Raw genomic sequence first — 22,947 nt, 5'->3', positions numbered from 1 at the left:
ACCTAATGTGGATTTTAAATATTAACTAGGCTTTGGTATAAAATTCTGCCCCCCCCGGGGTGCTAGCTACATAATTTAGACCTCTAAATAATAATTTCTGTCCCCCCCCCCCCCCCCCTTTTTTTTTTTTTTTTTTTATATAGATACCTACCTACTATAAACTATCAACCGCCGACTCTTCAACATCCGGTACCTGCTACGTGTGATATAAACAAACCATCACGGTAGACATGGACTACGGCGCCGTCTTTCACAGCTTGCTCCCGGGCATGGGCATCAACGCAAATATATCGCATGCGGGCGGCAACGCCTCGGCAGCCGATAACACGCATGATGCAAAAGCATTCGAGAGCATCCTGGCTCTGGCCGGGCTCCGCGGGCTCGCGCCCATCTACGGGGTTATCGGGGGCTGGCTGGGCTTCGAGCCGTCCAACCTACTAGCGGTGGCCGGTGTTCTGTGGGCCCTTAACAAGGTCCTCCGTCAAGTGTACTCGTTTGTGTACCGGGCTGTCACCGGGTACTTCATGAGCAGTGTGCACATCATGAACAACGACGACATCTACATCCATCTCATGGACTGGCTCGCCACGCACCCTAGGATGGCGAATTCGAGGGACCTGGTCGCTGAGACGGCGAGCAAGAGGGCTTGGCAGGATGAGGATGCGTCGAACGTGGCTAGGGACCGGTCCGGTCGTTACCTCAACTTTTCTAACCAAGAAGCTAGGGCTGTGAGTATATATTATTATTATTATTAATTATTATTATTATATTCCCCTCTATCTAGTACCACACAGTGTATACGATACTAACACCCTTCCAAGCCACCATTCTTCAGTCCCGCCGTCGGCCTGCACAGCTTCTGGTGGCGCGGCCAGTACTTCCAGTTGCATCGCAAGCGGGAGTCGATATTCGATGAGAGCAGCATGTCGGGGCAGATGTTCCGAGACCAGGAAGACCTGATCATATCCTGCCTTTGGAGAAGTCCGGGTAAGCGCCCAAGTCGTTATTCCCCGTCTCACATACGAGCTGACGCGTGTGATACCTACCTACCTACTTAGAACCTATCAAGCAGCTACTGGTCCACGCCAAGGAGCAGTACTACCGTGATCATCAGGCCAGGACCACGGTTAAGCGGCCCAGCACCAACACCTCTCGTCGCTACGTGGGCCGGGTCGGCTGGCATCAGGTGGCGAATCGACCTATCAGGGATATCAAGACCGTCGTGCTAGACGAGCAGCAGAAACTACAGGTTCTTGCAGATATTAACGAGTATCTGCACCCGGAGACGCCAAAGTGGTAGTAAGTAACAGCCAGTGCTGTTTATTAAACACGAGCTTGAACCCCCGGTTATTCGTTAAATTACCTAAGGTAGTTATTCTAAAAAGATAGATTACTGACTTCCTGGTTCTGTAGTTCAAATAGAGGTATACCACTACGGAGAGGATATCGTATGTATTTCCAATACCCCTTTCTCCTTTTCTGACTTGCTTCAGAAGCTACATATTAATAAGATGACATTTACTAACTATTGTTAATGTAGTTTTCCATGGACCCCCAGGAACGGGTAAGACGTCGCTCTCGTTTGCTCTCGCCGGGATTTTTGGTCTTGATATTCACGTAATATCGCTCCTCGAACCGAGCTTGACAGAGGAGGATTTAAGCGCACTGTTTGCCTCACTCCCGCGCCGCTGCATTGTCTTATTAGAAGGTATGTCATACTGGTAACAACAACATCGAAGTTCACGCTGTCCCCTTACCCCCTGAAATATCTAAGCCATAATCCCTAGATCTTCTCTCGACCAAAAACTATCTACTAATAACCTCCTCTGGCAGACATCGACACAGCCGGACTCCGCCGTCCAACCCTCAACAAATTCGACGACGAGACCTCGCAATCCGAACCCCAAGATGTCACCACCGCCAAGCCTAGCAAACACAGCCTCCGCGACTGGAAAGTCAGCGACCTAGCGCGCGCCCTCAAGAAAGAAGGCGAAAGCGACCAAAAATCAGGCATATCCTTATCCGGCCTCCTCAACGCCATCGACGGCGTGGCAAGCCAAGAAGGCCGCGTGCTAATCATGACGACAAACACCCCCGAACAGCTCGACGACGCATTGATCCGCCCGGGCAGGGTAGACCTGCAAGTAGCGTTTGCGAACGCGACGCGGGACCAGGCGCGCGAGTTATTTGTGCGCATGTACGAGGAGGATTCGGGGCGCCCTACTACTATTACTACTACTACTACTACCACTACTACTACCACTGCTACCGTGAACAAGAATCAGGAGAAGATAGCCGCCAATGGCATCGCCCCCCAACCCACCGACCTCGACATATCTATCTCCGAGCTCCCCACCGTCGCAGCCGCCTTCGGCGCCAAGATCCCCGACGACGAGTTCTCGCCCGCCCAGATACAGGGGTATTTACTCAAGCGCAAGAGGCAGCCGCGTAAGGCGCTCGAGGAGGCGGATAAATGGGTCGAGGGTCTGCTAAGGCAGAAGGCGATGAAGAGCAAGATCTTGCAGGTGCAGTGAGTACGGTGTGCGGCTATTAGCAGCTACCTAGGTTAGATACCTAGGTATCTAGATAGATATCTAACCTAGGGTAATGAGGGGGTGGCGATGGGAGAGTTAATGGTGGTTTCACTGCCAGGGACATCTTTACTACGGCGGCTTAGAGAGTTGATATTCCGATTGCATAGCGGGGAAGCTAGATCTAGATTGGCCGTCCGTCGTGGCGTTGATTGGAGCTTGGTGTCTTGTTTGTGATATCTATTGGAGTTTACTGGCGTCTACTCCTAGCGAAGCGATGACTTGATGGCAAATAATAAACCGACATTGTTCGTAAATAATGAATAGGGGAATAGGGGCCCGATTTAATGTGATCTAACCGAGGCCACAAGCCTAGCTCGAGACAGATGTGAAGCTGAATAGAGACCCGAAGCGAGCGTTTAATTTGCTACAACGGAATTCGAACGTAGATAGGGTATAAATTGTACAAGGAACGGCGCATCAAGCAATCGCAGCGAAGGGCCAGCCAAGAAACTAACCACGTTCCAAAGAACATAGTCATTATACGAACATCATTACCCCTATGTCTCAATGCTAGGCCCTTTCTCTTGGATCCGCATGATCAAGTCGTGTTGCGTCTGGAGGTTCTGTGACGAGCTAAGCGACCTCGCCACCGTAGTCTCGTTCTTCTCGACTACGATCCGTCTGAGTGCTTTCACCAAGAAACCCGCGACCAAATCCACGCTCCAGCTATCGGGTATTACTGACAAGACATCGTTGACGTCGAAGAATCCCCCGAATTTCTCCAAGAGCAAACCCGTCTGATCCAAGCGGTCGCTGATATCCTCTAGTTTGAGGAACTCGCCAAGCAAGGCGCGGAAAAGCCGGGCCTGCTGATCTTGCGTCGGTGGCATGCTGTCGCGGCGCGTTGGCGCTTTAGGAGCCTCCGGGTTTGTGGGCGGTTGGTTTTGTTGGGCTTGGTAGATCGTGTAGATGCTGGAGCCGCCGCGGAGGCAGTAGGCCACGGCCGTATCGTAGTCTCCGAGATGGTGGACCAATAAGCGCAGTGCGTTTTCGTGCTTACGTTCTCGGCCGTCGAGTATTATGGTCTCAGGTACAAGAAGGTCTTCAGCCGCGGTGTTCAAACTTGCGATTCGGCTCCTGATAACTGCCAAATCAAAGTCATGGTTGCCACCAAGCAACTGCAAGAGCCGTAGCCGACTAACCCACGCCTCGTCATCGGCAGGAGCGTTGTCAGTCAAGAATTGGCGGTACGTGGGTTTAGGAGGCTGCAGAGCACGGTATGCCGTATACGTAGACGTCACTACATCTCGAGCTTCAGACGACGTCCGAAAGCGAGTGATCACGATATCCAGGTAATACATAATCAGCTCGTTTACGTATACAGTATGGCCCTTACCGAACACCAGGTGCTCTAAATAATACTTTACCGCACCCGGGGCCTCTTCTCTGAGGAGTTGAACTACTTGGGTAGGCTCAAATTTCGGGGCACGGCCTTTATCGTCGGCGAAGATCTGGACTCCAAGCTTCGGGTTTCGATTCGCAAGCCAGATACCATATTCCTGAACTAGGCTTTGGTTGCTAATCTTCGAGAGATATTCGCGTACTCGCTGTTCGCCGTCGGTTAATTCACCCCCGTCATCCCGCTCGCCTTCGATGATGCGTTTCCAAGTAGCCAAAACTTCCCCTGCCATCTTACGACTCTGGTAGAGCCTACTAAGCACATAGAGACGGTGGTAGGATTCGATCAATGTCTCTGCTCTGTTGAAACAATCGACCCCCGTATCTACAAGCTCGTATAAATCTGCACGGATCGACCTTGCTTTGGCTGGACCTGTGGTCGAATGTTGATCAAGCTCAAGGAGGACGGCAAGTAGAGCCGCATCAACTGTACGGAAAACCTCGCTTTCGTCCGGTATACTACCAAAGCCCTTTTTACGTCGCCATGCAGCAAGAAAACGCCTAAGAAAATGCAATACAGACAGTGGTAATGTGCTCATAGTTGAGTTACCCTTATCGAAGTCCCTATTCGAGATGAATTCCTCAGCAGTCGATTTGACACCTCCAAATATCCAGATGCCTCGTTTCGTCTCGATTACCTCGTTACGAGCTCCAGCTGTTAGAGATAGAACAACTCGAGGGTCAAGAAGGCTATCAACTAAGATCTCTTCCATGGCTCGGAGCTCCGATTCCGAGAAAGGGGTATCTTCTAACTTTAGGAAGCTCGTTAATAAGAGTACACCTGCTCGTTGTCGTATATAGTTAAATGTTAGAAACTCTAACTCCGATTTAGCGTCCTGACCTCGGAAGGAATTCAGGATAGTGAACAAGTCTTGTCGCTCAGTAGATGCCTGTTTCAATGCCGAGACCGTCGCTTCTAGCTGAGCATCTAACCGTAATATTAATGGATTTCGAATAGCCCACCATATATCCTTTCCAGACCACACAGCCAAGCGAGCAGTACTTCCTGCGAGGCGGCGAGCATAATCTTCCTCTTCGGCGTTACGTGTCGCCTGCCAACCATCGGGAAAGAATTCTTCACTCTGAGAATCAGTATCCCTATCAAAAAGCTCCCTCTCTTTAGACACCCTCTCTATAGAAGAGGCTGTTCTAGAATCACAAGTTCGCAGAGACATTGTCGAAGCGTTTGAGTTATCTGATAAAAACGGAGCAAATCTCCGCCGACACAATTTGTCGACAATTTCTGGGAAGTGTGTATCATCTATCCCCCGCAATGATCGAATTCCTATGTTCTGTGCAGAGTTGGCAGACGGGTCAGCAATTGGAGGCTCGAGCCAATGTTTTGAGACCTCGCCCTCGGCTGCGTCACTATCCCAGCGTTGAATCTCAAGACCATAATGAATACCATCAGAGAAGTCTCTCCCCATTGATGCAAGGACAAATCCCTCCTCTTCCGGAGCGGGGGACGCCCGCGTTGAGGATGTATCTATAGGACCTCCATCAACGACAATCTCCTTAGGATATCGATCAAACTCAATGGTAGGCCTTGTTGGATCGCCATCCAAGTTTACAAACATTCCAATGCCCGGCTCTAGCGGATCTGTACCTGTGACCAACAGGAACTCTTCTGGCGTTGGAGATACGATAAGCGGTTTCAGAAGACCCGGCTTAGGCCTAGAAGTGGGAATGGTTCGGCCTGTTTGGCCCTCTGTGGCTCTGTCTGGTGCTGGGCTATTTGGGTCCTCAGGAGGGGATTGGCCCGCCGTTAATTCAGACGGAGTTGGTTGTCGCGAGATTGGGTCTTCGTCCTCGGCGGCATGAGATTCCTGTCTCCGATTGGCACCCGTGATGAAGTCACCCAAGCTGGTTCCCCGCCTATGAGTAGGAGGTTCAGGACTCTCAGTCTGCGAGCGAGATTGTGCGGAAGAATTGCTGCGATTTAACCCACCTCCTGAACTCCCGGAAATATGTTGGGCTTGGCCAATAATATTCCCTGGCTCGGCCTCATCCAGTGATGATATTGACATCAAGGGTATCTTCAATTGGTGATTAATTTCGAGCAAGGCATAGCTGCGCGAGTCCGCTACGCAAGCAATGGAGTCTCTCCTTATAGAAATTGTGCTTCCCGCAAAGTCGATCTTTTTGATAGGATGAGCCCTATCGGCTATGTTGACCACCTGGATCTTCCGGTTAAGCGACAACAAGATGGTGACGCCTGTGGGCCCTTCCCGTCCATCTTGGCTAGCAGTCAACTCATTGAGGTCTATTCCACCTACCCAGTTACAATTCTTGACCTGTGTTCCGCCAAAGACCGGGCTTAATTCTGGGAGCGAATAGAAGGTGACTGTCCAGTTACATAAAATACAAGCCTTGTTGACGGTTGGCAGCAATAGTATTTGCTGGACACCAGGTCTCGTGCAGTTAGACGCTGCTGCTGATTCGGCGAAAGCAGGGCGCAGCCTTGAGGCGAGGATGAAGGTCGGGGCGCTCGATTTGTCTGCAGGATCTGGGGGTATCTGAAAGAAGTGAAGAAGTTCCGAGTCGGACGTGCCTACGTATAAGTGGTTATCTGACGAGGGTATTAGCTAGCTTATACTTGAGGGGGACTAAACTGCAAGCGAAAGAGCCCTATGTTATGCGCACCTAGATATTCGACACAGTTAATCTTTATATCGTCCCTTGTTCCATCTTCCGATAGTGGAACGTCTGCGAAGAGGGTACGAAGTACGAAGGGCCCGGCATCGAATGCCTTTTGCGAGTTCTTGTCGCTTTGAGGTTCGGAAGCCATGGTGGAAGCGACAGCATCATAAGAAATTGGAGTTAGTCATGATGGCTCCTTGTGAATATAGAAGTAATAGTGGTGATGATAAGGTAATACAGGTGCAGCATCCTGGGAATTTGGACGTGTACATACCTACCTACCTAGGAAGCTGAGGTGGAGCTTACTTGAGCTGAGATTACGTACCTATGTACATGTAGGTAGTGTTAGGTTAGGTATTGTACCTACCTATGTACCTACACTACGATAACCTAATACATGTACAATTTCTAATGCACATCCAATCATAAATGGCCCAGATCTTCAGGGACCTGAAAAGGCAGTTACAGTGGATTGTAGTCTATTTCTAGCACTAAATCCGCTAATCAAACCAAGTTGCCGAGCTTACGAATCCCTGCACTTGCATCTCCTAGTTACTAGATGGAACGAACACGTTCAACCTTCACAACTATTCTTATTCTAGACCAATCTACCATCTGCTCGGCGCTCGCGACTGACGTCGGTTGCCTGTCGCATAACTTCCTGTAGCATATCAACCGTTTCTACTAGTTCATATCTGATGCTTCGATAACCGCGGCAGCGACATCTGCCCCTTGTCGAGAAGAAAAGGAAAAAATCATGGCCAACGTGTCCGAGTCGCCGCAAGCCGGACAACTACCGCCACCCCAGCCTACTGGTGATGGACAGGTTGATACTTCCAGCCAGGATGGTACAAACCAATTCCAGCATGCTATTTCAGCATGGAGAAGTACGCATTCTTTGCTACCTATATTGGTGTTGTCATGTTCGGTCCTGACCCTTGATAGACATTGATCTGGGCTCTTTAATGTCCACTCTCGACAATACTGCTTCCGACATCGTAGCCTTTCAGCGGGACTCCACGGTCCAACGAAAGGATTTGGCCCAGAAGACAAAAGATTTCAGAAAGCTAGATGATGCGACCAAATTAACGGAGATCAAGGGCCTTTTGAAAGCGTACCAAACATTTATAGATCTCCTCACCAACCATACCAAGTCAACCAACTCTGCCTTTTTACAAGTTTACTCCGCCCTCGAGAATGCTCCCGATCCGTATCCTTTGCTGGAAGCATCGGTCGACTCTATGCTCGTGGCCGAAGATACTTTACCTAAGCTTACCGACGAAAATCAACACTTACAAGAAAGCGTCGCCAAGCTTACATCACAGCTTGAGGAGACGGAGTCAAGGTTGCAATCAGAAAGCGCCAACAGGAAGCAGCTAGAAAACAATCTCGAAACTAAGGTCAGGGAAGTAGAGGAGTCGTGGATCGCAGTTGTAGACGAGAAGAAAGACAACTGGGAAGCGAAAGAGAAGGCGTTAGAGGAGAAGATTGAAAGTCAGGAGAGATTACTGAATGAAATCAAGGCCAGTTACGAGGTGAACCAACGCCTCAAAGGATCCGAAGATGCAGACGCTGAGGGTAGCTACGGTCACGTTACGAATGCGGAGCTAGAAATGGTCAATTCTGATCTAGAACGAACCAGTGCCAGATTAGCTGATGTTGAGGCTCGAAACGAGCAGCTGCGGCTGGAGCTCGCCCAATCCAAATCCCAAGTCACAGCCCACGCACCAATTTTGGAGGATGACCCCGGGTATATACGCATGAGATCGGAAAACTCGTCTCTAATTCGCAAGCTGGACTCTGCGAGAGTTGAAAAGGAGGCCTTCAAGAGGGACGTTGACACGAAACTTAGAGGTTTAGAAAGAGAAGTTGGTCTTCTAAAAGAGGAGCGCGACAGTCTGAAAGCGAAGGTGCAGAAGTGGAACGACTACGACGATATCAAGCAAGAACTAGAGGTCCTCAAAAGCATCGAATTCGCGACGGGTGATGACGACGATATGCTAGTTACTTCGGAATCGAACGGCTCTGTACCCAAGGGGAAGGGTGACACCCTAGAACAGTTGCTATTAGCCAGGAACAAAAAGTTAAGTGACGAGTTGACCATCTTACGGGTTTCTCATCAAGACCTTCAGAACCGGCTAGAAAACCTCCAAGAGGAAATGTCAAGAACAAATGCAGACTTGGAGAGATCACAGAACCTCAACGCACAGTTGGAAAATGATCTAGCCAACCTTCAGTCAGAAGGACATAATGCGTTCCCGTCAGGAGCGTCAGTGGCTGGCACGTACACGAGATACGCGCCGTCTATAGCACCCGGAAGGAGGGGTGGAAGAACATCGCCTACCTCGTCTATCATATCCGGTTTCGACCCTCGAATGACAGGGGGCGAGCCGATGGGCGGTGGTTCGGGCATCTTGCCTATGATCACCGCGCAACGTGACCGCTTCAAAAAACGCAACGCTCAACTCGAAGGGGAGTTGTCCGAGTGTCATCGTACCGTGTCGCAGCTGCGCCAAGAGATCGCGGCCTTGCAGAAGGATAACCTTCAGCTCTACGAAAAGACACGATACGTGTCGACTTACAATCGCAATGTGCCGTCGGCGTCGTCAGCGTCGGCGTACTCATCAAATCCTAATCCGTCCGTGGTCGCTATGGGCGGGACTGGAACCCCCGGGATTGCGCTAGACCGGTATAAACAGGCGTACGAGTCCAATATCTCGCCATTTGCGGCGTTCAGAGGGCGCGAGTCAGCAAGAGCTTACAAACGGATGAGTTTCCCAGAGAGGGTGGTGTATTCGGTGACGCGGATGGTGTTGGCCTCGCGAACGAGCAGAAATCTATTTGCAGCGTACTGCGTCGCATTGCACATCCTAGTATTTTTCTCACTGTACTGGCTTGGTACGACAGACGTCGAGAAGTATTCGAGTAATCTTAGCCAAGGTATAGCCGCCGCTGCAGTAGCGGGAGGGGTAGCCGGCGGTAATAGTGGTGGGAGAGGACAGGCCGCCCATGCCGGGGATTGGCAGGAAGAGGGTTTCAATGGGCACTGATGATTACGTCCGCAGAATACATCTATTGTATCATTACTAGGTAGGCCATCTTTGTTTATACGGCACGCGCAATACGTCTAATACCAGCCTATTTTGTCTTGAATAGTTTACTACCACCAGCTAAATGCATAGGTCCATATATAGGTAGGCAGTGAAACAATGTAGTGTATCTACATCTCCGAGCAACGTTTGATACCAAGAGACCTAAGACATAAACCAGACACCATAACACCTCTGCATTAGAATAAGATGATTGAAGCAAGCATGAAGTGCAAGAAGATCACAAGGCCCATTCTCGGTACCAGTTGCCTATCTATAGACGAACCTCTATTCGTTCCATGCCACAAGAGAGAGCCAGGATCTAACTTGTCATGATCTCGAGCCGCCACGTTGGGTACTATGCACGCAATCTGTAAGCGGCCCGCCGAAGACAAACCCCGGCAAGGTCTTGGCTAATAGAGTACGGTCTACGCTGATTGGCAGGAGTTCCTTGATTTCAACGGTTGGCAACACACATCTTCTGCTATTCAGCAAACACCATACTTGAGTAACCAGCCTGTTACTGACCACCAGCTTACCCTCCAAGATTTCCATGGCATACTTGGCGCGGGGTCATACGCGTACAAATGTAAATTATACCACACGCCCACACTCACACACACACACACACATACTCACTCACGCACATGTCCAACGTTCACCGTAGGCGAGTATCGAATTAAAAAGGACAAATTTCTTGGTTGACCGCGGCTGCAACCCACACCCGAGACTTGATAAAGTAGCACAACAGACGGGAAGAGGTCGGGAGGCTTGCTTCACCAGAAAGCCAGCTAGGTATGTAAGAGACGGGCAGGATACCTAATCATCGATATTAATATATGCGTCCGGACATTATCTCCGTCGGACGAGCGAAACGCCTTCTCCATTCAGCAGCCGACCTGAGACGAGGCGAGATTAGCAGACGGGTAATAAGAAGCTAATTTGCGATGTGCGAGCGGGTAAAGGGTAGCATTGCATTAGTTAGGTGTGTATGAATAGTTGGAATTTGCCCGCAATTCGAACAGCCAGTCGGTAGCTCGACTTGGACAGCCGAGAACAAAGAAAGCGGGCGGCGTCGTGATTGGTAGATGTGTATAATTTGGGCAAATTGGGCAAATTGGGCAAATTGGCCAGAAACAGGTATGGAGTATCCCCACTTAAGCGAGGTGGGAAGAAAAAGCTAATTATGTTTATTTTTGGATTTGGGTTCAGATCCGGCCACAAACGATTTGCTGGCGCGCTTGTTGCTAGAAATAGCAACAACAACAACAACTATGTAACCGCTAGGGCCACTACATATGTACATAGACCACGGCTACAAACCATGCCGAACTAGCCCGGAACTATCTTAGTGGTCTTTTTTTTTTTTTTTTTTTTTCCAAATTAACCCACCTTCTTCAAGGGCTAATTACTCCCTTGCTTCTTTTGACCCTATCCACTTACACACCTACCTTCATACCAGCATACTTGAGCAAAAGGTCCAGGATGCTACCATGTATGATCTGATGGGCGTTTGCACAACCAAGATCCATACATAACACAAAGCTTCTTTTCCCTCGTTCTACACTAAACCTGCCAATGAGACGCCAGTATGTCCCAGCACTGACCGAAGTTCTAGGTCGATCTTAGAGTCGCGGCCAAACTGCACAGCCAGCCGGATCTAGAAGTTCCCAGGCTACGAGATCTTTGGGTACGACATTGGAATCATAACGAGGGTCATATTAGCTTAAGGTAATACTTGACCTACCTACCTAGCTGTGCCTTGCTTGCTGGCGTCACAATCAGCTGCTGGAATCATAACTACCTACCTTCCAGCCTCGTCCTGTAATTTATACCATGGAGCTTAGTGCACGCCATCACAGGTGATGGAATCAAAATAAAATATAAAATGCAAAAAACAGAGAAGGGACATAGATCATTCAGTACATAGTTACTGGATCTTGTTTCTCGTATCCATAATTTCCCTTCTATCCACGGTCAATATTTTGTCTAATTTGAACTGACTCTAGTTGCTTCAAACATAACGCGTTTTGCCGGTGCCGCCCTCTTTGTCATTTCTCTCGAGGCTACACCAACCACCAAGTGTAATAAGCTGGCCGAAGAAGAGTCGGCCCTGGCGCTTACACGGTAGCTTAGGCGGTCCTTCCAGCCAGTCAGCCAGTCAGATGGCCGAGTGAGAGCTCGGCACCCCTGCCTGCCGTCCCTAGCTGCAGATCGCTTGGCTCTCCATTCAGATGCCCATGTTGAATCGACGGCAGGGATATCCTAAAATACAATCCCACCCTCCTTGCGTCTACCGCCGTCCGGCTTCGTCCACTACCGCGGAATCATAGGCAGATGGCCATTCTTCAACCATCAGAATTCTCGAAGCACCCCGGTCCGCCTACAAGTATGCTACCCAGATTCTTAATTTGGGATCCGTTCAAGGTCCCACGCTGTCGTGCCGCTGGACTGGGGTAGGGCGTGGCACCTGAACGAAGCAGCCAAGCGGCGGTTCTTCCGCTCTCTGTATGTATGAAGGTAGGTAGGTAGGTAGGTAAGTAGGTATGCAGTCTAGAATTTAATAAACCCCATCTCGTCCCGCTCCCGAACATGATGAACATTTGTATATACCATCCTCAAGCCTTTATCCTATATATCTCTCTCTCCTCTTGGAGATCATTTCCTTTTACGTTTTCCTATTTTCTATCTCCTTAGTATTTCTTTTATTTCCTTGTGACTTCATCTGTCTATCTCGTCTATCTCTGTCTATCTATTATATCTATTCTATCTGGGTCGGGTTTTCTTTGGGTTTCCTATTTCTTATTAGTCTACGCATATTACGACCAAGAAGACTACTTTGAGATTTCAAACGAGAAACCACATCGATTCGACTACAAGCCAATATCCTATACTCTTCCTCATACATCATCAGCCTCAAATCTATCAAGATGTACGCCTCGACATTATTAGTCTCGTTACTCGGTGCCTCGAGTGTCATCGCCGCCCCGACGTGGCCCACATTCAACTGGAATGCCGCCAAGCCTGACGGGCTCGAGACCGTATCCGAGTACTTCAATATGTTGGCACAGAAGGTTGAGATGGGGAAATACATGTCGTCAGCCCCGATTTGTGATATCTCAAGGGCACAGATGGCTACAGGTTCGTCACCATTTCCCCATTAAAGTCTTCTAAGAATTTGAACTAACATTATCCTCAGCCCCTGAGCCACTGACTCCTCCGTCTCCCGGTTTAATCCTAAAGCACGTGGCCATCGGCCGCGGAACGCAGAACTACACCTGCGACACAACCAACGCGACTGCCGTCCCCGTAGCCGCCGGTGCCGTAGCTACACTCTTCAATGCGAGCTGCGTCGCCTCCACGTACCCGGATCTGCTGAATCTCCTGCCCAAGCTGGCTCTCCAGTTCAACCTCACGGCGCAGGAGGACGCGCGCATGGGCCCCACCAACCTGATCATCTCCGGCAAGCACTTCTTCACCAACAACACGACGCCCTTCTTCAACCTCGACACGACTCAGAACCAGATCGGCGAAGCGAGCTGCTCCAAGGACAGCCAGACCAACGCGCCTGCTGACGCGCCCAAGGGCCAACAAGGCGAGAAGGCCGTCCCCTGGCTCCGCCTCAAGACGCAATCCGGCTCCACAGGCAACCTGCAGGAGGTCTACCGCATCGAGACCGCGGGCGGCAGCGCACCAGCCACGTGTCAGGGACAACCGGCAGCATTTGAGGTGCAATATGCGGCACAGTATGTTCTAACCCCCTTTCCATGGCATTTATCTGTGCTGCCGAATATGAAGCTAATATGCAAAATAGATACTGGTTCTGGGAAGGCGAATCTCAGGCGTGAAGAAGAAGAAGGAAGAAAACAAAACGACGCTATTGCTAAACCGAGTAAATTGAGATAATCATAAAACGACAAATACCTAAGGGGTCTGTAATGGGAAGGGGGCAGGGCAGGGCAGGCATGATAGGGGGCCGGGTGACTCCGCCTGTGCGTGTCTCGGAAGATACGAGACGCGACGGCGCCGACATGCATAATACCTAGTATAGGTCGGACATCATCGGGCGGGGAACCGCAGCCCCTATCCTCTTCAGAGCGCCTGGGTGGGCGCAGGCATGGATGGCAAGGCAAGGCAAGGGCATATGTACTAGGGCGTCACGCATGCATGCGTATTGAGACATGGGGCTACGAGGGGATTTATAGCGTTATGATTCATACTATTTTTTACACTTTTGTTTTATTTATCATTTTTATTCTTCTCGTATAGTACGGTTTTATCTTGTTAATATATTATGAAATGTCGCATTGATGTGTTATAGTGATGTGTCCTATAACTAGGTAACTATATGATTACTTTGAGGGGTGATATGTCATATCGTAATATGGGCTTTTTCGTATTGGAGTACGATATCTTCTAACCGAACTGATATTCCTGAGTCCAAGTATCTTCGGTTTCTGACGATCCCAATAATTTGTATGAAGGTATTATATCATTTTGACGGGAAGCGTTGTAAGGATCATGAGATAATGCTGCGGGGTGAGTTGCAACGGTAAGGAGAGCTTCAAGCTTTCTCAAAGACATAACTAGGTTAGATAGATAGCTATTCTGATATTGTACGCTCAAGACTATATGCTGATCTAGGTACCTAGGCTTCCATGTAAAGAGGCTGCTGAGGCGGTGTGTCTTTGTTGATAGCAGGAACATCTTAGACATACGCAAGCCTTATGAAGAGGAACCGGGTTGTTATAGACGCATTGGCATCTGTCGGATTGATACAAATACCGAACCCAATATAACCGAACATGCGCGGGGGGGCTACGGATGAGGATAAAGATAAAGTAAGAGTAACACTTATCTAGGTTAGTTTACTATAACTAGAGCTACTCATGAAAAAGGAAGAGGGGAGGAGAAGAGTTGTGCGATACGCGTGGCGTAAAGAATTATATGAAAGACATAGAGTGATATAAATAGGAGGCATTAGTTTTAAATTCAAGTTTAACTATTGATTATAAGCCAACAGCTTTGAAAGCCTTTATTAGTTCCGGAGTAAACCCACATCATTGCGCCTCGGAAACATCCTTCTGCGCGAGAAACTCGCCGACGACCTTTAGAATCCTCTCTCGCAGCCCTCCGCCTTCCAGATGGCACATGTGGCCGCCGCCCGGGAACGTGATCCAGCGGACGCGTGGGATGAGCTCGAAAAACGGGACTTGGGCGATGTCGTGCGAGGTGTCGTATTCGCCGTTGTAGACGAGGGCTGGAGAGGTGATTTTGGGGAGACGGGGGATGACGGTCCAGTTGTTTAGAGAACCGTCTGCTGTTAGAGGCGAGGGGCCGTTCCTGGATGGATTAGAAGTGGGATCGGGGCGGGCGTGGCTTAGAAGGAGGAGGGTCTGCTTGGAGAAGATAAGGGGGGGGGGGACTTGGGAAATCTCTGCTGATCACCCCTTTCACTGCATCACCACAGAAAACCCCAGCAGAAGAGACGAGAGCAACTTACATTGTCCGATACACCGTCGTATCCTCGCCCAGATGCTTCAAAGCCGGCAGCAGCTCCGCCGGCGGAAACGGATCAGCACGACACACGTGCTTCCTGTAGTAAAAGTCCAACGCCTCCTTGTAAGCAGGGCTATCATACTCGCCCTTCTGCTCAGCCTCATCGAGCGCCTTCTGCATGTCCGGCGGCATCTGCCCCCTCAACAGCAGAGTACCGCGCGTAGCAAGCTCCTTGCTCGCCAGCGCACTAGCAAGGACCAGCCTCCGGAGCCCCCGGGGCCGGCGCGCGGCAAACGCGGCGCCGAGCATGCCTCCCCAGCTCTGGCCGAGAAGATGGAAGCCGGGATCGCGGCGCACGTCGAGATGGTCCAGCAGGTTGTCTAGTTCATCCTGGAACAGCTGCTCCTGCCAGAAAGACTGGTCGCCGGCTTTTTGCGGGAGATGCGTGGAGGCGGCGCAGCCTATCTGGTCGTAGAAGACGACCGGGAGACGGTATTGCTGCCAGAGGTCTGCGAACGCGAGGAGGTACTCGTGGCCGGCGCCGGGTCCGCCGTGGGCCACGATAACTGGGGGTGCGCCGCTTGAGAGGTCCCCGATGATCTTGTAGTAGGTGAAGCAGGGCTCGTCGGTTGACGGGATTTTGAAAGGCGCTTTGCCTTCCTGGATCTGGATTTCGGCCATGGTTTAGCGACGAGGACGATTGAAGGGAAGAAAATAAAGAGTACAAAATGGGGCGAGGCGGAGGGATTTTCAAAGAAAGGGTGTTGGTTGTCTTGTCTTAACGCAAGGAACTTATAAGAGCTGACCCGACCACCAACGACGTGTAACACTCGTGTCGGCCCAACATGCATTGCTACGCCCTTGGGGGCGAATCCTCGTGAGGTTAAGGTAATAAGCGACTCTGCCTTGTGTAGAGTGGCCGTAGACTCGTAGTTTTACTGAGACCGAAGTTTCTCTCCGCATTCACAAGCACCTTCGCACCCAAGCTGTTATGTTTTGAGTCTTTTACTAAGTATCACCATCATGATGCCTATTGATTACGTCCCGATATCCCAGGAGAGATCTGATATTGAAGAGAAAGACTTTTTCATCCCCATCCCATAGACGCACCTGTCGGTACGATGGAAGCGAGCTTTGTTTGTTCTTAGCACCGCCCTTGTGGGCTCCATATGTGTCAGCGTCTTTTTTATGTATCGCCAGTTTTTCAAGCCTTGGGAACTTCTCAATGAGTTGCCTACCTAAGTTACCCAGTTTGGTAAGACTAGATCGCACCAGATGTGCTCAACGAGAAGGCTAACTTGTATTTCTGGCTGGCCTCCGTCGAGATGTACCGACGGAAATTCTCTAGCAACAACTTCGACAGTATGAACAGGACAATTCAAGATGCCGCATAGGGCCATGTCGACGTGGAGCCTTGGAACGGGTTTGTAGCCCTCGATGAGGACCACGCCATGACGCAAGGGTTGCCACACACACAACGTTGGCCATGGGACTTGTCGAAAGGCGTCTATACCATGACGAGCTCGCACGGACCCCATTGCGTGGTAAGCATCACAGAAATCAATTTCATTTTGGCCCAAGAAGGACTTAATAACACTTTCCGTTTTGTAGCATGTGCTTCGTGAGCTGGTCAGCGAGGACGACGACGGGGTGCCTGAAGAAGAATGGAGGTAGCATTACCCACACGTGACGCACTGCCTGAACGTATTAAGAGAGTCTGTGTCGTGATTGGAACAGACTGTTGGCATGGTCCCGTACATTGGACTGACGAAGGCTTCAGGGAGATCGATCGATGGCGGTAGTAGAGTAGTAGGGAGGTAGGTAGGTGTAGCAAGGGCTGTATAAGCTTGGAATGTATATATAAATTATTGATTTTATGTAGTTAGCGGTGAATAACGCTTTATAATAATTAATTAGATTATTAAAAATTCTATCAATAATAATACCCTATATATTGTATTTTAAAAGGTGCGTATCAGTTGCGTGACAAAATCCCATTGCTTAATGCGGACGTCGATGATTCGCATAGAAAAAAGTGCAACACAATAACCCTTTATATTAGGTACTTAAAGCATACCTAAGGTACCTAGGTAATGACCGAAAGATCTTTATTTCCCTTCTGCTTGGCATTCAATACTTCCCCCTCGGTGACAGGACATCATTCAACACCCCTAAATATTCCACCTGTCAACGCTCGGCCGTGTGATTCTTTAAACGTAAGAAATTACCTTGGCGCTGAAAACTTGAATCATCTAGCCCGTCATGTCGGATTCGTCCAAGGAGAGCATATTAGGCCTTTCCGGCTCTCTCATGGGCTTGTCGGCCATCGCTGTTAGCCTCCGGTTTTTGGCACGCAGGCGGCATGAATTGCGTTTCATGGCTGACGACTGGATCGCTGGCCTCGCTCTGGTTAGTAATTTATGTCTAATGTCGCCCGATGAGTAATCCTTACTGATGGCGGATGATGATGATGATGGCCTTAGCTTTCATACATCGGAGCATCCATCTGTGTCTTCGTCAGTAAGTCGTCCTTTCACCCTCGAGTCGATCTACAAGGGAAAGATGGCCAAGCACTTACATACCCACAGTGGTACACAACAAGGTACTGGGCTACTCTAGCCATGACTTCACGCCTGAGCAAATAGGAGCGATGGGTAAAACGGATAACGTGGTGAGCACCAAGTGCCTCTTTTCCGCATTTCTTGATGATTGGATTCCATTAATGATCTTAATTTCCATCCAGTCTCAAATTGTTCTCGATCTTCTGACCAACAACACACTTGCCTGTGTAAAGCTCAGCGTTCTCTTCTTCTACCGGCGCATCTTCTGTGCTGGCGGGAAGTGGACCACGTTTGGGGTGGTAACTTGGGTCACGATTGTCGTCGTCGTTCTGTGGCTTCTTGTTTTCCAGTTTCTAACTGGCTTTCAATGCGGCACGCATTTCACGGCACTCTGGGATGGCTCCTATGTTCAGTACTGCACTATTTCATTCCCTTTTCTATACGGGCTTGTTATTTCCGACTTCCTCCTGGATGTATGGATCCTAATCCTCCCGATCCCTGATGTACGTGAACCCATCGATTTAAAGTCGCTTGCCTAGCTTCTCACTACTAATGAAGATCACTTTACAGATCTTACATCTTCACACAACCCTGCAAAGAAAGCTATCCATTATAGCAGTGTTCCTTTTGGCTTTCGTGTAAGTACTTCGATAGTATGCGGTAGGCAATTAGCATGTTGACTTCTGATTCAGTGGCCTTGGTGCATCAATCGCTCGGATGGTACAGTACATCAAAATCGAGCTTGGAGGCCCGAATTATCTCCTCTATACCGACCACGAGCGTGAGTTGTAGATAAAGATGAACATGATTTGGTTGGTCTTGCTAACTCGACGGCCTAGGTCTTGTTACTCAATCGTTTTTCTATACCATGTTAGAAGCTGGAATAGCACTCATTGCAGTGAACCTACCATCATTAAGAGTATTCTCAGCTTCGGTCGAAGTAGGTGGACTAATGCGCAGTGTGAGAAGCTTTATAAAGTTGTGTCAAAAGACGAATAAAACGAGTATAAAATAAATATATAAAAGATATTACGCGTTTTTAAAAATAAAATAAAAGGTTAAATGTTAATAAATTTATATTATTATAGGGAAGTATTATATAGCAACCTTAGTATTACTTTTAATATTCACTTTATACATAATAAATTAAAGGATATCTTTAACAAGTCATCTTTCCTACGCAGTAGCAGTACTGACATCGCAAGAAGCAACTCTGGGGCTCCCACGGCCAGTGGTGCCAGTGACATCAGTGAACACGGAAACCCTGCATCTTTTGGTGTCTATCTGGCTATTGTATAGGAGAGTAGACGAGATTCCGAGATTTTCACACCCTATGGTCGTATTTGAATGGATTCCACGTTATATCTTAGAGGCAAGTGTATTATGTGTAGGGTGATAGGAACGATAGGAGTGATAGTTGATTTTAAAGAGAAGTTACAGATTATCCCAAGGGTTAATAGAGCTGTTAGTTTTATAAACCTGGTAAAGCAAGTTGATAACCCTAGGAATTGTTGAACTACATAACCTATATCTATCGTGCATTGGTATTATTTTCAGGGTTTAAAATAGGTACCTATAACAATAGCAACAATCCCAAATCATGAATCATAGCTTCAAGTCAAATCGACGTACCATCAAATATACAAGGAAACGGCCGGCACGTAATTATCAACGTCACCCGAATATATACTCTCATTTCTCATCTAACGGTCTACTTCCGGACTAAATGCTGCGCGTATCCACAAATCGGAGGACCCGCCGGCCGGAAGTCAGTACCGGGCCTGCACTTGTGCTCTAATCGTCAAAATTAAAATTAATCTACTCTCTAAACATTTAAGAAAAAAGGGGGTTGTCGGGTATAACACATTCCTAGTGCATCCAAAAATAAAATCTCCCGCTCCGCGATATTTTAATGCCGCGCCCGTTTCTTTCGCACATATTAGCCGACGACGATATAGAATGGGAGGGGAGGGGGGCGCGCAAGTAAGGGAGGCGATACAAGCACCTAGCGGCAGATCTATTGGTGGCCGTCTTCCTGGGGGAGATCTGCCGACGATCGTTAATACAAGGCATGGCCCCCCGTCGTCGTCGTCAATTTAATTAATGTGCAATTGACCGGATTAGGTAATGTATACCAAGCTCCGAGAAATGGGGAATTCTCCCAGGCTCGAGTGAGCTTTAATATATCCCCCCCGAGCCTGGGGTGGTCTGCTGCTTGTCAATTAGGCTGGTAGATTAATTCCATAAACATCTTGAATATATAGGTATCTATATATATAGGTATATATGGCTAGGTATATAAACGACTTGAATCATCTTTCAGTCTTTGACTTAACTGGTGATAGTGGTTGATAGTCCAAAGCACAGCCTAAGTACTCCCGAGAACTATCTACTTGTATAACAGAAATCAAGATGCGGGTAACATCTCTGCTCACGCTCGCGTTCGCCGCGACTGGCTTCGCCCAGGCTCCCGAGGGCTACAAGACCGTTTACATCACGTCGATGGTAGACTCCAAGTTCGTCTTGGTTCCCAAGTCGAACACCAGCGGCAGCACTCTAGTCATGTGCGTTTATGGCCCTCCCTACTCATAACAAAGTGCCTCTACTAATCCGTCTATCCTGTTCCAGCAAGACCGGCAGCCAGAAGCCCGAGCAGCAATGGTACATCAAGACCGGCAGCACCAAGATCCAGCTAGCCGGCACTGAGCTCTGTCTAGACGCAGGCGAGAAATGTGAGCATCCCATATACCTAAGCCTCTCACACCACACCGTTCCAGCCTACTAACACGGCCAATCCGCGCAGCTAACTGGAAGGACATGGCCAACATCTACATCAAGGAGTGTTCCGACACCGCGGACTCGCAGAAGTGGGTTGCCATGGAAGACGGACGGATCGCCGTCGAGAAGTCGAGCCCCCGTAAGTCCAGCTAACTACACGTTCGCTTATAGTATTAGCATCCGAATAAGCTAACGCCTAAAACAGAGGAGTGCCTCGACCTGCAATACATGCGCGCCACGGAGAACAACCCCGTCGGCCTGTACAGCTGCGCGGGCCTAGGAAACATCGGCGCTGCAGACAAGGGCATCAACTGGCCGCTTACCGAGGTTACTGCTCCTTAAAGTTGTAGGCTGGGTAGTTATTCGGTGGCGTGGCCAAGTTCTCGTTGTATATAGCAGTAACGTGGTAAATGGCACACGAATATGCGAGCTATGAATTTGGGTTGAAAAGAAAGTGAATCTGGCATATCGGTTATTATTTATGTATACGCTAATGATTTGCAATACCTACCTACTGCCAGTGCGGTTCCCAGTGAAGCCCTCCCCATAGCTTTCCACACTATACCTTGCCGCACAAGAGCTTAAGTTCCCCGTCCGTAGAACCAAATCAAAAATCAAAAAGGGTCAATAGCTTTATATTCAGACCCCTCCACGCCTAAGTCGAAGATAAAGCTCGGCCCTCTGCTAAAGTATCTTATATACTACTTACCATACAGCCCACAAACCCCATACCCCATACCCCATACCCCATCGCGAGACAACGAGTGACCATCAATACTACCTAGAAATAGGAGATTGCTCTGCCCTAACACATCTAATAGTCTCCATTATGCGTAGCTTCACAAGGTACTTGTATGTGTGGATAAGTAGGGAATCTATCCCTCCATCTCCACATCCTCACCGCCCCCTTTCTTGCGACTCTCCAGCCTCTGTCTAGTCTTCGCTTTCGCCTCCTCAACCCACTTAGCATACGCATCTTCCCCCCCTTCTCTAATCTTCAAATCCACAACCCCCTTAAGCACCGCGCCCGCAAACCCCACGAAATTATGCCGACGCAGCGTGTTCTCGAACTGCCAGTCGCGACGCTTCTGTTCCTCGCGCGCTAGCATCTCCGCATCGCCAATCTCCCGCGCGACCGCCCGCCGATCCCCGACCATCGCCATGAGGTTGAACCGGATCTCTGAGAGGTCGTAGCGCGCGATGCGGCGCTGCAGCACGTCCATGACGCGCGCGGGGAAAGTCTCCGATGTGCATGGCCCGTGCGCGATCGGCGCCGGCTGCAGGCCATCGAGCTCGTAGAGCACGCCGTTAACAGGCGTGTACGCAATGAAGTGGAACGCGTCCTCTGTCTCGCCGCCCGTGCGTTGCGTCTCGTCGACGAACGGACTGCTGCGCGCGAAGCTATTGTGTACGTTCCGAATCAGCTCACTATTGCTGAGCGCCTCTCCGCGGAACTCGGGCGGCAACGCCATCGTGAATTCTCTGAAGTCGCTTAGCGGCGTCCCGATATCCACCTCTCCGTCCCGGTTCATGAGCACCGAGAGCAATGCCTGCGTGCCGCACGCATTCTGTATTGTCTGAGCCGCAAACCAGAGGCGTTCCGCAGCACCGTGGTCGAAGGTGCCATCGAGGGGCTTATCGGTCGAGGTGTAGGGAGTGTCTGTGGGGTATTTGAAGAGGAATATGACGCCGTAGACGGGATGGAGCGAGGCCAGCGCTTCCGGTTCTAACGTAAGGAGCTCTTCAAACTGAACATTTTGAACGCCTAGGTTATTAAGTAGAAAGGTGAAAACGCCCTTCAAAATAATAATCAGCTCGGGGATATCAAAAAGGTAAGTAGACCAGGGCTTCGCATACAGCATCCGACTCAACTATTTTTAGTTAATTAGCAATCCGTGTTCAAGCTCGAGGAAGCACTAATAAAGTAAAACTCAACTGGTATTCCATCCACCACTCATCTTTCAGCTTTGCTTGCCAGGGTGGACGAGGCGTTGGCGGTAGGTCTCGTAGTATGTGGGCAGGTAAATCGAAGCGCTGATCGGGTAGAAGCTAGCTGTCGTGGAACAAGGAACGCCTTCTCTGAGAATTCAACTGCTTGAATGCTCCGACGTGTGGCTAGTCCAAGATTACAGATACCAGTAAATCTTAACTTCTATTGCAGAATGTCTGGAAATTTCTTGTTTAAGTAAGACAGTTGAAAAGAAGCTTATAATGTGTAATGTCAAGTTTGTGTCGCAGTTGAAGATGTGAATTACATAGAGCTCTATCGGTACGTACTTGGCTTACGTACCTAGCAGCCTAGGTTAAGCATGTACATTATGTAGGTACGTACTTGAGCTATTGTGGGCCATTCTAATAAGATAAAGCAGATGATCCATAATAGCTATC

The 22,947-nt window shown here is 49.3% G+C and overlaps 8 protein-coding genes across 8 annotated transcripts; 5 read left to right on the top strand and 3 right to left on the bottom strand.

The window, feature by feature from the left end:
* Positions 1-230: 230 nt before the first annotated feature.
* Positions 231-2,534, top strand: F4813DRAFT_392129 (BCS1 N terminal-domain-containing protein; the record flags this gene model as incomplete). Its single annotated transcript, XM_049247248.1, has 6 exons — positions 231-728; positions 822-987; positions 1,059-1,299; positions 1,414-1,448; positions 1,541-1,708; positions 1,834-2,534. The coding sequence occupies 6 exons, from the start codon at positions 231-233 to the stop codon at positions 2,532-2,534; spliced, it is 1,809 nt and encodes a 602-aa protein (XP_049096840.1).
* Positions 2,535-2,812: 278 nt separating this feature from the next.
* Positions 2,813-6,917, bottom strand: F4813DRAFT_191020 (uncharacterized protein). The gene is made up of 2 exons (XM_049239423.1): positions 6,636-6,917; positions 2,813-6,561 (listed from the first exon to the last, which is right to left on the bottom strand). The coding sequence occupies exons 1-2, from the start codon at positions 6,778-6,780 to the stop codon at positions 3,092-3,094; spliced, it is 3,615 nt and encodes a 1,204-aa protein (XP_049096839.1). The 5' UTR covers positions 6,781-6,917; the 3' UTR covers positions 2,813-3,091.
* A 247-nt stretch (positions 6,918-7,164) lies between these two features.
* F4813DRAFT_368765 (CASP C terminal-domain-containing protein) lies at positions 7,165-9,868 on the top strand. Its single transcript, XM_049244346.1, has 3 exons — positions 7,165-7,519; positions 7,578-9,722; positions 9,789-9,868. The coding sequence occupies exons 1-2, from the start codon at positions 7,390-7,392 to the stop codon at positions 9,680-9,682; spliced, it is 2,235 nt and encodes a 744-aa protein (XP_049096838.1). The 5' UTR covers positions 7,165-7,389; the 3' UTR covers positions 9,683-9,722; positions 9,789-9,868.
* Positions 9,869-12,488: 2,620 nt separating this feature from the next.
* F4813DRAFT_190713 (uncharacterized protein) lies at positions 12,489-14,055 on the top strand. The gene is made up of 3 exons (XM_049239421.1): positions 12,489-12,862; positions 12,921-13,467; positions 13,536-14,055. Exons 1-3 carry the CDS (start codon positions 12,652-12,654, stop codon positions 13,567-13,569), a joined length of 792 nt encoding a protein of 263 aa, XP_049096837.1. The 5' UTR covers positions 12,489-12,651; the 3' UTR covers positions 13,570-14,055.
* A 1-nt stretch (position 14,056) lies between these two features.
* On the bottom strand, positions 14,057-16,142 carry F4813DRAFT_190996 (proline-specific peptidase). The gene is made up of 3 exons (XM_049239422.1): positions 15,225-16,142; positions 14,781-15,064; positions 14,057-14,723 (listed from the first exon to the last, which is right to left on the bottom strand). The coding sequence occupies exons 1-2, from the start codon at positions 15,899-15,901 to the stop codon at positions 14,782-14,784; spliced, it is 960 nt and encodes a 319-aa protein (XP_049096836.1). The 5' UTR covers positions 15,902-16,142; the 3' UTR covers positions 14,057-14,723; position 14,781.
* A 1,464-nt stretch (positions 16,143-17,606) lies between these two features.
* On the top strand, positions 17,607-19,049 carry F4813DRAFT_368741 (uncharacterized protein; the record flags this gene model as incomplete). Its single annotated transcript, XM_049244345.1, has 5 exons — positions 17,607-17,891; positions 17,964-18,284; positions 18,352-18,419; positions 18,474-18,562; positions 18,621-19,049. Coding segments are annotated over exons 1-5 (670 nt in total), but the record flags the coding sequence as incomplete, so codon positions are not given.
* Positions 19,050-19,875: 826 nt separating this feature from the next.
* F4813DRAFT_368740 (carbohydrate-binding module family 13 protein) lies at positions 19,876-21,038 on the top strand. Its single transcript, XM_049244344.1, has 4 exons — positions 19,876-20,345; positions 20,410-20,513; positions 20,585-20,698; positions 20,765-21,038. Exons 1-4 carry the CDS (start codon positions 20,194-20,196, stop codon positions 20,899-20,901), a joined length of 507 nt encoding a protein of 168 aa, XP_049096834.1. The 5' UTR covers positions 19,876-20,193; the 3' UTR covers positions 20,902-21,038.
* Positions 21,039-21,304: 266 nt separating this feature from the next.
* Positions 21,305-22,947, bottom strand: F4813DRAFT_368735 (ubiquitinyl hydrolase). The gene is made up of 3 exons (XM_049244343.1): positions 22,496-22,947; positions 22,417-22,430; positions 21,305-22,355 (listed from the first exon to the last, which is right to left on the bottom strand). The coding sequence occupies exons 1-3, from the start codon at positions 22,515-22,517 to the stop codon at positions 21,435-21,437; spliced, it is 957 nt and encodes a 318-aa protein (XP_049096833.1). The 5' UTR covers positions 22,518-22,947; the 3' UTR covers positions 21,305-21,434.

Source organism: Daldinia decipiens (assembly GCF_022478715.1).
Source record: "Daldinia decipiens strain CBS 113046 unplaced genomic scaffold F4813scaffold_33, whole genome shotgun sequence".
Classification (NCBI taxonomy): domain Eukaryota; kingdom Fungi; phylum Ascomycota; class Sordariomycetes; order Xylariales; family Hypoxylaceae; genus Daldinia; species Daldinia decipiens.
Note: the sequence above shows the minus strand (reverse complement) of the source record. Positions and strands in the feature narration are given on the sequence as shown.